The sequence below is a fragment of the Mrakia frigida genome (genome assembly GCF_051309035.1).
Source record: "Mrakia frigida strain ATCC 22029 unplaced genomic scaffold BDY24scaffold_21, whole genome shotgun sequence".
Classification (NCBI taxonomy): Eukaryota; Fungi; Basidiomycota; class Tremellomycetes; order Cystofilobasidiales; family Mrakiaceae; genus Mrakia; species Mrakia frigida.
The window spans coordinates 337,885-350,507 of record NW_027481260.1 but is presented as its reverse complement, the minus strand read 5'-3'; the positions used below and the strand labels follow the sequence as shown (position 1 = coordinate 350,507).

The following is a 12,623-nucleotide window of genomic DNA, read 5'->3' as shown; positions in this document are numbered from 1 at the left end:
AAGTCGAGCTCGACCAAGTGAGCGCCTTCCTCCTTTCCTCCTCAACGGCGATTTCAGCTACTTTTCTGCTCCTCGTTCCCCCCTGGAATGCAAGCTGCCACTCTTCGTAGACGGACCGCCAAGCTGGGAAAATCTCAAGCCAAACTCGCTGCTTCCTCGGACCCCTCGATTCCTCCTCCTCCTCGACGCTCCTCCTCCCACCTCATGTCCGCCCGCCTTCGCTTGATCTCCACAGCGGTCGTCATCCTCGTCGTTTTCATCGCTCTCAAAGCTCAAGGATCGTCTTCTCGGATTCAGAAGTTCTCGGACGAGGAGGGAGAGTGGTTAGTAGGGAAACTGGACGAGAGCTACGCCGTCTGCTCAGCTCGAGGAGGAGAAGGGATCAAGTCGATCTGGACGGTTGACCAAGAGGGCGAGGAGACTGTGGAGTGTTTAGTAGTCAAGGGGAAAGAGGTTCTAGATACTGGGAGCTTAGGTTCGTACCCGCTCCCTACCTACTTCAAGCAAAGAGAGGGAGGAGGTCACACGAGAAGGAAGGTATGTAGATTGAGCTCACCGTTCTCTTCATCTCTGCCCTCTCTTCAGCTCACGTTCGGTCAAGATACGGAGATCTCGATACCCTAGGACCCCCAAGCTCCCCTTCAGCTCAGATTCCTCTCTCAGCAGCCAAAGCGGGCATCAAAATCCACTTCCTACCAGCGAACTCAGCCATCACCGTTCGTCCTCCCTTCAGCCCATCCCTCGAGAACGCGGACTGACCTCTCCTCTGCTTCTTAGCCTGGGCTGCACGATTCACATGGACACATTCTAGAGTATGGTCATTGGAAGAGTTCTGTCAACCTCGTTGGAGCTTCATCGAGCCAAGGTGCGTGTTCGACAACTCTCTTTGCGCTTCCCTCTTTGACTGACTGACCTTCCTTCTGTTCTCTACCAGACGTCGTCGATCGTCTGAAAACTTTCATTCTCAAGCAAGGATGTACGTCTCTCTTCTTTCCCTCGATGAGCCCGGAGCACGAGCGAAGGAAGCTGATCCCTCCGCCGCTTCTGCTTCGACCAGGCTCCCACGACAAACGGTGGGTCGAGGGAATGGGATGGGATCAGAACGTCTGGGAGGTCAAAGAGTTCCCCACAGCCGTGAGTTCTTAGCTTCCATCTCCGTTCTCGTATCAAGCTCACTTCTACTTTGACCGTTCTACAGGCCGATCTCTCAGCTGAGCCGACGCGTTGGTCCTCTTTCTCTTCCTCTTTTCTGCCTGCCGCATTTCTGATCTTCGTTTCCTTTACCTTCTTGATAGTCGCTGGACTGCCAATCGCTCTCACTCGAGTCGACGGACACGCCCTTTGGGTCTCGAAAGCCATCCTCGAACTTATGTCGCCTCTTCCAACTTCGATCCCCGGAGGAGAGATCGTTCGAGATCCTATCACTGGACTTCCCACTGGTATCTTCGTCGACAACGCCATGAACTTGGTAGAGGCTGCTCGTCCGTCGAGAACGGAGGCGGAGACGCTGGGATTCTTGAAGAAGACCATGCGAGAGGGACTGAGGAGAGGCTTAGTTGGGGTTCACGACGCCGGTGTGCCTCCTGAGGACATCGAGTTCTTCCAGAAGTGAGCCTGTTTTTTCAACATTCTGTCGATTCCTACCTGAGACTGAAGGTGCCGTCTCATTCTCTCTCTTTTCTTTGCAGAGTCGCCGCGTCTTCGAGCCTCCCTCTACGTATCTACCTCATGCTCGCTTGTCCCGATCGCTCCCTCTTCTGCGGTGCGAAGCAGTCTCAGATTCCCTGGGAGAAGTACGATGGCCGTCTTGTACTTCGCTCGGTCAAGCTCGTCGCCGATGGTGCTCTTGGAAGGTGAGTTCGTCGTGTCGAAGCTCGAGCGTCGACTCAAGCTGATTCCTTGCCTACTCGCTCTCAGTTGGGGCGCTGCTATGATAGAACCGTACTCTGATCGATCGGATGGATGGAAGGGGATCATGCTCGCTCCAGAAGAGCGTTTCCCACCTTTGATCGCCGACTGGGTCGAAGCGGGATGGCAGGTGGTTCGTTTCACCTTCGTTTCTCTCCTTTCAATCTTGATCTCGGTTCCTGACTCCTATTCTTACCCTTCTTTCTCTCCAGAATGTCCACGCCATCGGAGATCGAGCCAACAACGCTGTTCTCGACGGATTCGCCGCGTCTCCTGACGCAGTTCGACCTCGTCTCGAACACGCTCAGATCCTCACTCCCGACGACCTTCAAAGAGTCGTCGATCTTGGAGGTGAGTCCACCACGTCGATTATTCTCTTGAGTTCACATAGCTCACACTTTTTGCTCCTCTTTATCAGTCATTGCTTCGTATCAACCAACTCACGCAACCGTTCGTTCTCTCGTCTCCCCTCGACCGAATCCCCTTACTGACTTCGACCTTCCCTTCAGTCCGACATGAGCTATGCCGAAACCAAGATTGGTTCCGACCGTATCAAGACTGCCTATGCGTGGCAAACCGTTCTGCAGAAGGGAGGTCGAATCGGTTCGTCTTCGTCTCACCCTCCTTTCCTCGTCGCCGTCTTCTCATCCGATCTCTTCTCCCTTCTTTCCAAATTTGCAGCTCTAGGAAGCGACTTCCCCATCGAGTCCGCCGACCCTCTCAAAGGGTTCTACGCTGCTGTCTCTCGGCTGGACGAGAGCGGGGGCTCGCCTCATGGAAAGGGAGGATGGTCAGTACTCTCCTCTCTTCTTCTCTCGTTTCTACACGTGCTGACTCGATCCTTGGCTTCGCGCTTTTAATTAGGTACCCCGACGAACGCCTCACTCGAGCTCAAACTCTCAAAGGAATGACCCTCGATGCCGCTTACGCTTCGTTCTCCGAGAACATCACCGTTTGTCGTCTTTCTTTCTCTCTTCTCTCTTCTCTCCCTTTCTCGCCCCTCAAACACCTAACTGACCCAAATCTTCTCTTCTCCTACTGTTTGATCATCGGCTCCGCGTTCCCAGGGCTCCCTCGTACCAGGGAAACGAGCCGACTACGTCGTCTGGGATCGAGACATCAACCTCGTCGCTCCCGACCAAATTCTTCAAGCGAAGGTCCTTCTCACCGTCATCGACGGTCAACCTGTTTTCGGTTCACTTTGGTAGACGCGTACACAGTTTAACTATCTCATCTCGTTCTCGTTGTACTTTCTTTGTTGCGAAATTCGAGACGCGTCGAAGGTCGTCTTCTCCTCCTTCTGCTTTCCCTTTCCCTTTCCACCCTCTCTCGTGGGATTTCTTTTGAGAAAAGGTGATCCTTAAGCCTACACGAAGGAGGTCGGTTCAAAAAGCGAGCGAGCGAACGAGAAGGAAACAAACAGGAGCGGAAGGAGAGGTGATTGTGTTTTTTGAGACGAAGAGAAAATGGAGTCATGCAAAAGGACGCAAAAAACGAGACGGACGAGAAAGTGGTAAAAGACTGGAAGGAGAAATAAACGATATAGAAGTGGGGGAGGGGAAGAGCCGAGATGGAGACTTTTTGGGGGGTTGAAAGACGAAGGGAAGGAAAGACTGAGCAAAGCGAAGTAGAAATAGAAACGCCTAACTCGCCAACCTACTCCGACAAAAAACTACTAGCTAGCTAAAATCTACTGCCAGTATCCACCCCTCTGCTGGCTCTGCTGCTGCTGAGAGTAGTAGTTGTAAGGGTCCTGCTGCTGCTGACCTCCCTGCTGCTGCTGCTGAGGGTATCCGGTGGGAGGAGCCTGCTGACCGACCTGCTGTCCCTGCTGCTGCTGCTGAGGGTACCTGGACGCCTGACCGTACGATCCCGAGTAGCTAGGCTGCTGCTGCTGGTGCTGGGAAGCCGACGATCCGACCCTCGCCTGAGGCTGCTGCTGACCCTGAGGAGCGACCTGAGCGGACGAGGCCTTCTCCGCGGCGGCGTTGTTGGTGTTGTAGCCCTTGAACGAAGTCTCGGGAGAAGTCTGTCCAGGTCGTTGAGCCTGCTGAGCCTGGGCCTGAGGCTGAGGGGAAGAGGCTCCTCCTCCGAGGAACGAGTGGATCCCTCCTCCTCCGTACTGGGACGAGAGAGCTTGTCCGGCGAGTTGGTTTCCAGAGTAGCCTCCAAGGGAAGCGGGCTCGTCGTAGCCTGAGGAGGAGAAGTGTCCGTAGGGTCCTGAGGGCTGCTGAGCGGCGGGAGCCTTAGCGGCCGAAGCAGCGGCGGCGGTGGGAGCGGGAGCGGGAGCGGGAGGCTGAGCGGGGTAGGGTCGTCCCCACTGCTGCTGCTGAGCCCATCCGGGAGTCTGACCGTAGTAGTAGGCTGGAGAAGAGAAGGAAGAAGAAGGAGATAAAAACAGTCAGTGAAAGGAGAATCGAAAAAGACGAAACGTCGAATCTCGAATCGAAGAACGCGACGAGAACGACGAAAGAAACTCACGGTTGGTCTGAGCCCAGTAAGGGTTGTAAGGAGGCATGGCTCCGTAGTATCCAGGAGCGGCGGCTCCCTGCTGAGCTTGCTGACCCTGAGCGGGAGCCTGAGGTCCGTTGGAAGGGGTGGCGGCGGACTGAGTCGAAGCGGTCTTAGCTGGCTCGGCCTGCTCTCCTCGCTGGTTGAAAGCCGAGTAAGGGTCGTAGAATCCGGACTGCAAGAAGGACGAGAAGAAAGAAGGGAAGTCAGTTTCGAGTTTTTCGGGGACGAGACGAACGAGAAACAAACGAAAACGAAACGAAGAGAACGAGACTCACTCGATCCTGTCCTCCGTAGTTCGAGAACTCGTTGGGGTATCCACCAAGGTTTCCTCCAAGGTTTCCGAACGGCGAAGCGTACTGAGAGTGAGCCTCCTGAGGCTGCTGCTGGTGCTGAGGCTGAGCGAGAGCGGGAGGAGCTCCCTGGGTCTGCTGGTGCTGCTGTCCGTAGTAAGGCGAAGGAGCGAGAGCCTCCTGTCGGAAGTAAGCTCCCTGGGGAGAGAGGGCTCCGGCGGCGGGGTGGGAGTAAGACTGCTGAGCCTCGGCGACGGGAGCGGCGGCCTGCTGCTGGTACTGGTGATGCTGCTGCTGGTGGAGGGGTTGAGGAGAGACGGCGGCGACGGCGGCGGGAGCGGGAGCCTGCTGCTGCTGGTTTTGCTGGTAGAAGCTCGAAGGGTTGAGCTGGGAGGAAGGAGGAGCTTGAGCCTGGGTAGGGGACTCGATGTGTTGGGCTTGGGGTTGGTACTGGACGGGCTCGGGAGCGGCGATGGGCTCAGGAGCGGATTGGATGGGCTCGGGAGCGTACTGCTCCTGGGCGTGACTAGATAGAAGAAGAGCGACAGAAGAACGAGACAGATCAGCTCTGAGCTCAAAGAAGGTTCGAACGGAGGAGAAGAAAGTCGAAACGAAACTCACGAAGGCTCAGGCTCGTTGTTGAACTCTCCGTCTCCTCCGAGGCTCAACGATCCGAACTGCATACCGACTCGACCGAACTCCTGAGCTCCTCCAGGCATGATGACGGCCTGATCTCCGACCTGCTTGAACCTCGATGCGTTCCTGTTGATGGCTGCCGACCGTCCAGCTGGGGAAGCGGGAGCCTTAGCGGTCTCGTTCGAGAGAGCTCCGAATCCGGGAGGAGGAGCCTGCGAGTACTGCTCCTGCTGCTGAGGCTGAGCGACCTCGGGCTCAGGAACCTGCTGCTGCTCCTCGACGGGCTGCTCCCAAACGGGCTCGACGACCTCAGAAGTCTGCTCCCAGGTCTGCTCGGGCTCGGCGGGGGTGGCCTCGACGGCGGAAGGGATGGATCCCCAAGTGTCGTGGGTAGGAGGCTGAGGAGCCGAGGTGACGGCCTCGTCCTCCCAAGAGGGAGCCTGGTTGTCGGTGGGAGCGGGATCGTAGGTAGGGGAAGGAGTAGGCTCTTCGGCGACGACGGGAGCGGCAGGAGGGGAGGGAATGGGAGCGGGAGTGGGAGCGACGACGACGGGAGCGGGAACGGGAGCAGGGACGGGCTTGGGCTTCTCCTGAGGCCTGGAAGAGAGAGTGGGAACGAGAAGGAGAAGAGAGAATCAGCCATGAAGAAGAGGACAGGAAGGGGCTCAACGAGCAGCTCGAAGGAAGGAAGGGAAGGGAAAAGCTCACCTGGCGATCTGAGCCCAACTCATCTTCGATCCCTGAGGGATCACACCCGACGACCTAACGGGAGCCTTTCCCTTCGCAGCAGCCGAAGCTCCGTTCGTAACAGGCTTCTTCTCCTCGACCTTCTTCTCCTCAGCGACGGGAGCGGCGGCAGGAGTCGACGAAGCGGGAAGATCCCATCCTCCAGCGTCGGCTGAGCCCTCAGCGACGGCGGGAGCAGCAGCGGACGACTCGGCATCCTCGACCTGATCAGCCCAGCTGGACTTTGAAGCGAGAGCGGCGGGAGACGAAGTGGAGGACTCGGGAGCTGAGGTAGGAGTAGCTGGGAGGTGACCGTTCGAGACGCCGAGAGCTCGAGGAAGCCCACGGGGAGCGCCTCGGAAAGCTCCTCGAGCTGATCCTCGTCCACCTCGGAAGGAGTCGGCTGTAGAGGGAGCAGAGTGAGGAGAGAGAAAGGGAGAGTCAGTGAGCTGAGAAGAAGGAAGAAGAGGACGTGAGGTTGAAACAGGGCTGGAACGGATCGCGACTCAGTCGAAAAAAGTGGTCGAGCTCGAAGCTGGGACTTGGGCTCGACTTCCTTCCTTCCAGATGATAAAAAGTCAACTTCTCCGACTCCGCTCTAAGCCATCCAGACACCCCGAGTACGATCCCAGCCTCCCTTTTCCTCTCCGAGCTTTGTGGCAGCTCAGAGAAAAAACAGGTCAAGGGAAGGAAGCTACCGCTGAGTTTCGCCATCTCGCTTCCCTTCCCTTGTTCTCCCCTCCCCCTTCCCTCGAACGAGCTCAAACAGCGCTCCTCCTCGATGTATACGAAAGAAGACTTGATTACTCACAAACGCCACGACCTCGACCTCCACGTCCTCGGAAACCATCAGCCCCTCGTTCGAACGAAGCCTCTCCAGCCTTGGGACCGGTAGGAACCTTCTTCTCCTTCTTCTTGGTCGAAAAGGCGAACTGGGTAGCGTGTCCTGGTAGAGCGAAATCAAAAGTAAAGATTAGTGACTGCCGCGAGGAAGGGTTTGAGAGCGAGGAGAGGGTGTGGTTGATGAACGAGGAGGAAGGAAGGAAAGGAAGGAGATGAAGGAGGTGGGAAGAGAAGAGCGCGATGGCGAATGGAGAGCTCTCTGCCTCCTTCCACCCCAGCTTCCTCAAGCTGGAGTGGCTAGCAGAGAGGATGTATAGAAAGAGGTGGGCGAGATGCACGAGGGAGAGTATATATGTTTGGTCTCCCTGCTTTGCGGCAAGAGACCGCCAGCGCCGCTCTCTCTCTCTCACGCTTCTCGACCCTCGCCATCGTTCGCTCGCCTTCCTTCGAGCCAAACGACCTGCCCTCCTGCCCTCTATACCCTCTGAGGCAACTCTGCGCCTCAGGCCACGTATTCACCACCGTCTCTCTACTCTTCTCCAGCTTCAAAGCCATTGAAACGAGCTTCAAGACGGGCCACACGACCTCGAGGAGGAAGGAAGGAAGAACAAAACGAAGAAGAAGAGACCGCTGTGGAACTTACCCTCGGAGATGTTTGTAGCGGCCTGATCGATGGAACCCTTAACCTCGTCGAGAACGAGGAGAAGATCGTCTTCCTCCCAGGAAGGGAAGATGGATTTGAGAGTGTCGAGGTGACCAGAGTACTTCTTCCGGAGAACCGAAAGCTCGTCGATAGGAGAAGACATGTGCGAGCCGGGGAGGGAGTGGAAGCGAGGAGAGATGGGCGTGTGTATAGAGAAGGGAAGGGAGGGCGTGTGAGAAGAAGGGAGAAGGGGAAAGGGGTGACTCGAAACGAGAGGGTTTGGGGATGGAAGGGGTTTGGGAGAAGAAAGAGGAGGGCGGATGAGGAGAGGACGAGTTTCGGGATTAAAAATTTAGAATCGAAAGGGAGTCGGATCGGGTGATGACGACCTTTAATATAGAGAGGACTCGTGAGAGTATATCTTCCAACTTAGTCGTCTCAAAAATCTTAGAAATCGAGGCAGAAAAGAGGACGAGAGGTCGCGTGTGCGAGCCGGACGACGACCGAGCAAGAGGCTTCATCTCTTCTTTCCCTGGACCTATTTTCGGAGTAAAAATTGCACCAGGCTCGAATTTCAACTCTGAACTGACTCCTTGAGAAGTTTTGAGCTCTCAGGTGAAGATCGAAGGTCCCAGGAAGCTCTTTACTCCGGGCTTCTCTCGTTTTAGTTTCTTCCCTTGAGCTTCTCTCCTCCTTCCCTCCAACGCCAACAACCCTCCCTCTCCCTCCTCCCTCTGAGCTCGTTCGCATCCCTCTCTTCGACCCTACCTCTTCTCTTCTCTTCTCCTTCGGTCTCGCCTACGCGACGAGCAGGATTTTCTTGGACCATGTCTCAGCAGCAGCACCAACAGAGGCAGCTATACCTTCAAGAGCTCTCGGAGGCCCTTTTCCACTGCAAGTTCAACAAGCTCATCTCTCTCTCACTTCGGAAACTGATCTTTTTCAATCCTCTGTGCAGTCATCCTCCCTCTTCTTCCTACTCCTGAAGAACTTGCTCTCAAATCTCAAGTGAGGACGTTGCTCGAACGTCTCGTCAGGACCGTCGAGCCAAACTGTCGTCTCCTCAGGTTCGGTAGTACAGTAAGCTTCATTCTTTCAAGTCAATCTAGCACGCATACAGTTATACTTCAGATTAGCTGATCGTATCAATTCCTGCTCTTTTCGCTTTCCCTCTCCAGGCGAATGGCTTCTCTCTTCGCAACAGTGGTGAGCTCGCTCTCCTTCCTTCCCTCCCTTCCCCCCCCTGTCCTTTCGCCCATCACCGTCCTCATAACCTGATCCTCTCTCTCTCTCTCTCTCTCTCTCTCTTCTTCCTCAGACATGGATCTCTGCGTCCTTCTCGAAGGAGAGGAACCTCGTCCAGCAGCTGCAGAGCTCGTCACCTTGATCGGAAGTCTTCTGGAACGAGGTCAGTCCCAAACCCTCCTCCCACGTCGACCTTTCTTCCTCCCCTCCCTCTCGCCTTTCAGGCCATCCCTCGTCTTCTCAAGCTCAAATTGAACCCGTTCACTCCTTCCTCTCCCTCTACAGAAACCAACTTTGCCGTCAAAGCTCTCCCAAAAGCCTACGTCCCCGTTCGTTCCTCGCCTTTCGACCCTCTCCTCTCAACTCACCCATCAGCTCAAGCTCACGACCACTCCTTCCTCTCCTCCTTCCCTCTCGACCTCCCAGATCATCAAACTCTCTCTAGCACCATCACCAGGACTCCCCTTCGGAATCGCTGTTCGTCCATCACTCCTCCCAGCTCCGTTGAGCTCGACGGTCACCTCGGAAGGAGATTCGAAAAGCTGACCTCGACCTCCTCCTTCCCTCCCTTGCTTCTGCGTTCCAACAGTGCGATATTGGATTCGAGAACCGTTTAGCGTTGGAGAACACGAGGCTGTTGTTGACCTACGCGTGAGTGGGATGGTTCCTCGAGGCGGAGAAGGGTACAGAGAGACGTGACGCTGATTCGGTTGTTGAGGTCGGATTTCTTGGGTTCATAGGACGGTGGACCCTGCGAGAGTTAGGACGATGGTTCTGTTCCGTGAGTACTCATCATCTTCCTCATCGCTCGCTCTTGATGATAGCTGGAAGCTGACCACCCTCTTCTCTCCCCAGTGAAAGTCTGGTCGAAACGAAGGTCAGCTCAACTTCCTTCCCACCACCACATCGCTCTCTCAGCTCTTCTCCTCCCTCCCTACTCCACCTATCACTCTTCACATAGCTCGATACTGACACTTTCCACCTCTTCACTTCGCCATCTCCAGAAAAATCAACTCTCCCTACCGAGGAACCCTCTCCTCTTACGGCTACACCCTCCTCGTCCTCTTCTTCCTCATTCACATCCAATCTCCACCTGTCCTTCCGAACCTTCAGAGGATTCCACCGACGAGACCGGTAGCGAAGGAGGACATGGAGTTGGATGGGCATGATATCTGGTGAGTTGGCCTTTGCGTTCACGTCCTCTCGTTCAGGACGAGCTGGCAGGAAGGGGTTCGACCAGACCAGAGCTGACTTTGATTTGTTGGACGCGTTTGCTCCGTCTGTCTGGCTGGTCGGGATTAGGTTCTTCGACGACACTGAATCTCTCCGGAAGGGATGGAGCTCGTCGAATCTCCAGAGCGTGGGAGAACTGTTCGTCTCTTTCTCTCGCTCCCTCTTCGTCTCGTCTCCTTCAAAACTCACCACTTCCTCCTACCCGCACGTACAGGTTGATCGACTTCTTCCGATTCTACTGCAACATCTTTGCCTTCAACACGGACGTTGTCTCGATACGAGCTGGATTGTTGACCAAGGTTCGTCGTCTCTCTCCGTCGCGGTTTCCGTTCGACTGCGAGCAGGTGCCGACCGAGGTTGTCGTTTTTCTTCGATTGGGTGGACTACAGGAGTCGAAACAGTGGACGACGGATAGCGATGTGGGTGGGATCAACGAGATGGCTAGGGATCGGAATAGGCTTTGTATCGAGGTGAGTCGCTCTCGTTCCTTCACTTCCAGCCGCGGCTGCTTTCGTCTTTCTGCGACTGTCGGGCTGCTTCGAGAGTTCGTAAGCTGACAACTTTTCTCATCAGGATCCCTTCGAGACCTCCTACGTTCGTTCTCACCTCCTCTTCACTTCCTCTTCGACGCGTCTCCCGTTCTGACTTCGTCTCGTCTCCTTCCCTTTCTTTTCGTCTCTCCAGAACGTCGCTCGAACAGTCACCAAAGACGGACTCTACACCATCCGAGGAGAGTTCATGCGAGCTTCGAGGATCCTCACAGGTCGTCCGGAACGAGCTGTGACGGCTTTGGCTCAGCTTTGTGAAGGTTCGCCTCCTTTCTCACTTCTTCCCTCGACTCGACTTCGAGTGAGCAGTTGCTGATCAGAGACCTTCCTTTTTTCGTGGTCGCGCCACAGAAGAGCGAGACGAGGATCTGGTGAGGGCTCCGAGGTCGAAATCTCCTCCGGGGAGACACAACGGGACGGGGCGAAGTCCTTACGCGTTCGGTGGTGGATACCGCGTTCGTTGCATTCTTTCTCAACGCAACCAATCCCGAAGCTGATCTTCATTCTTCTTCTCTTCCTCCAGCAACACATGGGAGGCCCCGTCGATCGACTCTCTCCTCCGCATCACAACTCTTACCTCCAGCAGCAGGATCCCAACAACGGTGGCCTCCCCAACGGAGGAGGTCCAGTTCCTCCTCTCCTCCCTTCCAGCCTCACTCCTTCCATCCCGCAACTCCCCCCCTCCCACAGCGCTTCCTCTTCTCGATCCGTCTCGGCCTCAGGAGGTCCTCGTCGTCAACAGTGGACGACTTCCTCTCCCGCGCGTCCACCCGTCTTCTCGCCTCAGACCTCACCCAAGGTCAACCCTCATCACCCGTCCCAGCTTTACGCTCAGTCCCAAGGGCTCGGTCTCGACTTCTCGATTGGTCCTCCGTTGGGAGGAGGAGCTTCGTCGGCCAGCGAATCACATCACCAGCAGCAGCAGATGAACGGAGGCGGATTCGACGTCGTTCGTGGACGAGGAACGGAAGCTCGAGCGTTGGGGTCTGGAAGGTCCGATGGAACTCCTCCTGGTACACCACCTTACCCACCACCACGCTCAAGGGAAAGAAGCGTCCTCGGTACTCTCAGTGGCTCAGGAGTCTTCGGAGGAGTCCCAGAACCGGACGAACGAGATCGAGAGCGGGAGAGGGTGTCGATGCGAGGACCTTCGGTTGATGCTCGAGGACGGTCAGGAGGAGGACGAGTTGGAGATTTGAGACTCTCGTCTGGAGCTGGGTCGACGTTGGGTTCAGGGTTGGGTGGAGGAGTGGGAGGAGGATCGTCTTCGTCGAGCGGAAGCAGTAGTTTCGCTCGACGAGCCGTTTCAACACCCCCACCGATGTCTTCCTCGTCCATCAACCATCTTTCTTCGCAACATAACTCCAACACCACCTCCCCAGCAACCTCCTCCACCTCCACAGCCTACGAATCTCAGCACCTTGGATACATCAACAACTCGGATCCTTACCACAACCTTCCTCAACAACAACAACCACCCTCCAACCTCAACTCCTCCTACGCCCCCTTCGGCCACCCCAACACCACCTCCTCTCACAACCTCTCCCACCTCGCTCCTTCGCCTTCCTCACCCACTTACCTCTCGCCCTCTCTCCTGCTCTCACCAACAAGCGGATCCAACGAGGTCCCTCACCCTTTGATCTCGGCGAGTGCGAGAGCGGTCGGAGCGGGAATGAGGCATGGGAACGCGGCGCCAGGGAGGGAGAGGGATTCGAGTAGGAGTAGACCCCCTCCGAGCAGTAGGGACGAGGCGGAGGATTTGGGGGGGTTGATGAGCGAGATGGGGAAGATGGAGGTTGGGAGTGGGAGGAGCGGGTTTGGTGAGGGGATGGGGAGTCGATAGGAGTAGTCCTTCGTGTTTCCGCTCTACAGTAGTAACAGGCGCGTTGTTTCTTGGTCGTACCCTCCCCTCCTTCGTTCTCCCTTTGTTCTTCGTTTCGTTTTCGTTTCGAACCCTCTCTCTTTCTCCTCAACCTCGTTTCCCTGCTTCTTTTTGTACTCGTGCTTGCTTTCTAGACTTCCTCTTTCCTCCCTTCT

At 56.0% G+C, this 12,623-nt stretch overlaps 3 protein-coding genes across 3 annotated transcripts; 2 read left to right on the top strand and 1 right to left on the bottom strand.

Annotated features, from left to right (window-relative positions):
* The first annotated feature begins 24 nt into the window (after positions 1-24).
* On the top strand, positions 25-3,157 carry BDY24DRAFT_393670 (amidohydrolase). The gene is made up of 15 exons (XM_076641074.1): positions 25-475; positions 586-716; positions 778-865; positions 935-976; positions 1,058-1,134; positions 1,199-1,223; positions 1,296-1,608; positions 1,689-1,853; positions 1,918-2,041; positions 2,121-2,259; positions 2,327-2,358; positions 2,418-2,511; positions 2,590-2,698; positions 2,773-2,860; positions 2,976-3,157. The coding sequence occupies exons 1-15, from the start codon at positions 88-90 to the stop codon at positions 3,114-3,116; spliced, it is 1,956 nt and encodes a 651-aa protein (XP_076495383.1). The 5' UTR covers positions 25-87; the 3' UTR covers positions 3,117-3,157.
* A 2,130-nt stretch (positions 3,158-5,287) lies between these two features.
* On the bottom strand, positions 5,288-7,858 carry BDY24DRAFT_112779 (uncharacterized protein). Its single transcript, XM_076635872.1, has 4 exons — positions 7,561-7,858; positions 6,886-7,020; positions 6,057-6,477; positions 5,288-5,945 (listed from the first exon to the last, which is right to left on the bottom strand). The coding sequence occupies exons 1-4, from the start codon at positions 7,721-7,723 to the stop codon at positions 5,330-5,332; spliced, it is 1,335 nt and encodes a 444-aa protein (XP_076495382.1). The 5' UTR covers positions 7,724-7,858; the 3' UTR covers positions 5,288-5,329.
* Positions 7,859-8,258: 400 nt separating this feature from the next.
* BDY24DRAFT_112687 (uncharacterized protein) lies at positions 8,259-12,098 on the top strand. The gene is made up of 16 exons (XM_076635871.1): positions 8,259-8,454; positions 8,519-8,640; positions 8,739-8,766; positions 8,879-8,968; positions 9,091-9,134; positions 9,232-9,282; positions 9,395-9,456; positions 9,546-9,586; positions 9,661-9,682; positions 9,810-9,980; positions 10,108-10,176; positions 10,253-10,337; positions 10,428-10,508; positions 10,612-10,632; positions 10,723-10,846; positions 11,110-12,098. Exons 1-16 carry the CDS (start codon positions 8,388-8,390, stop codon positions 11,742-11,744), a joined length of 1,713 nt encoding a protein of 570 aa, XP_076495381.1. The 5' UTR covers positions 8,259-8,387; the 3' UTR covers positions 11,745-12,098.
* The last annotated feature ends 525 nt before the right edge of the window (positions 12,099-12,623 follow it).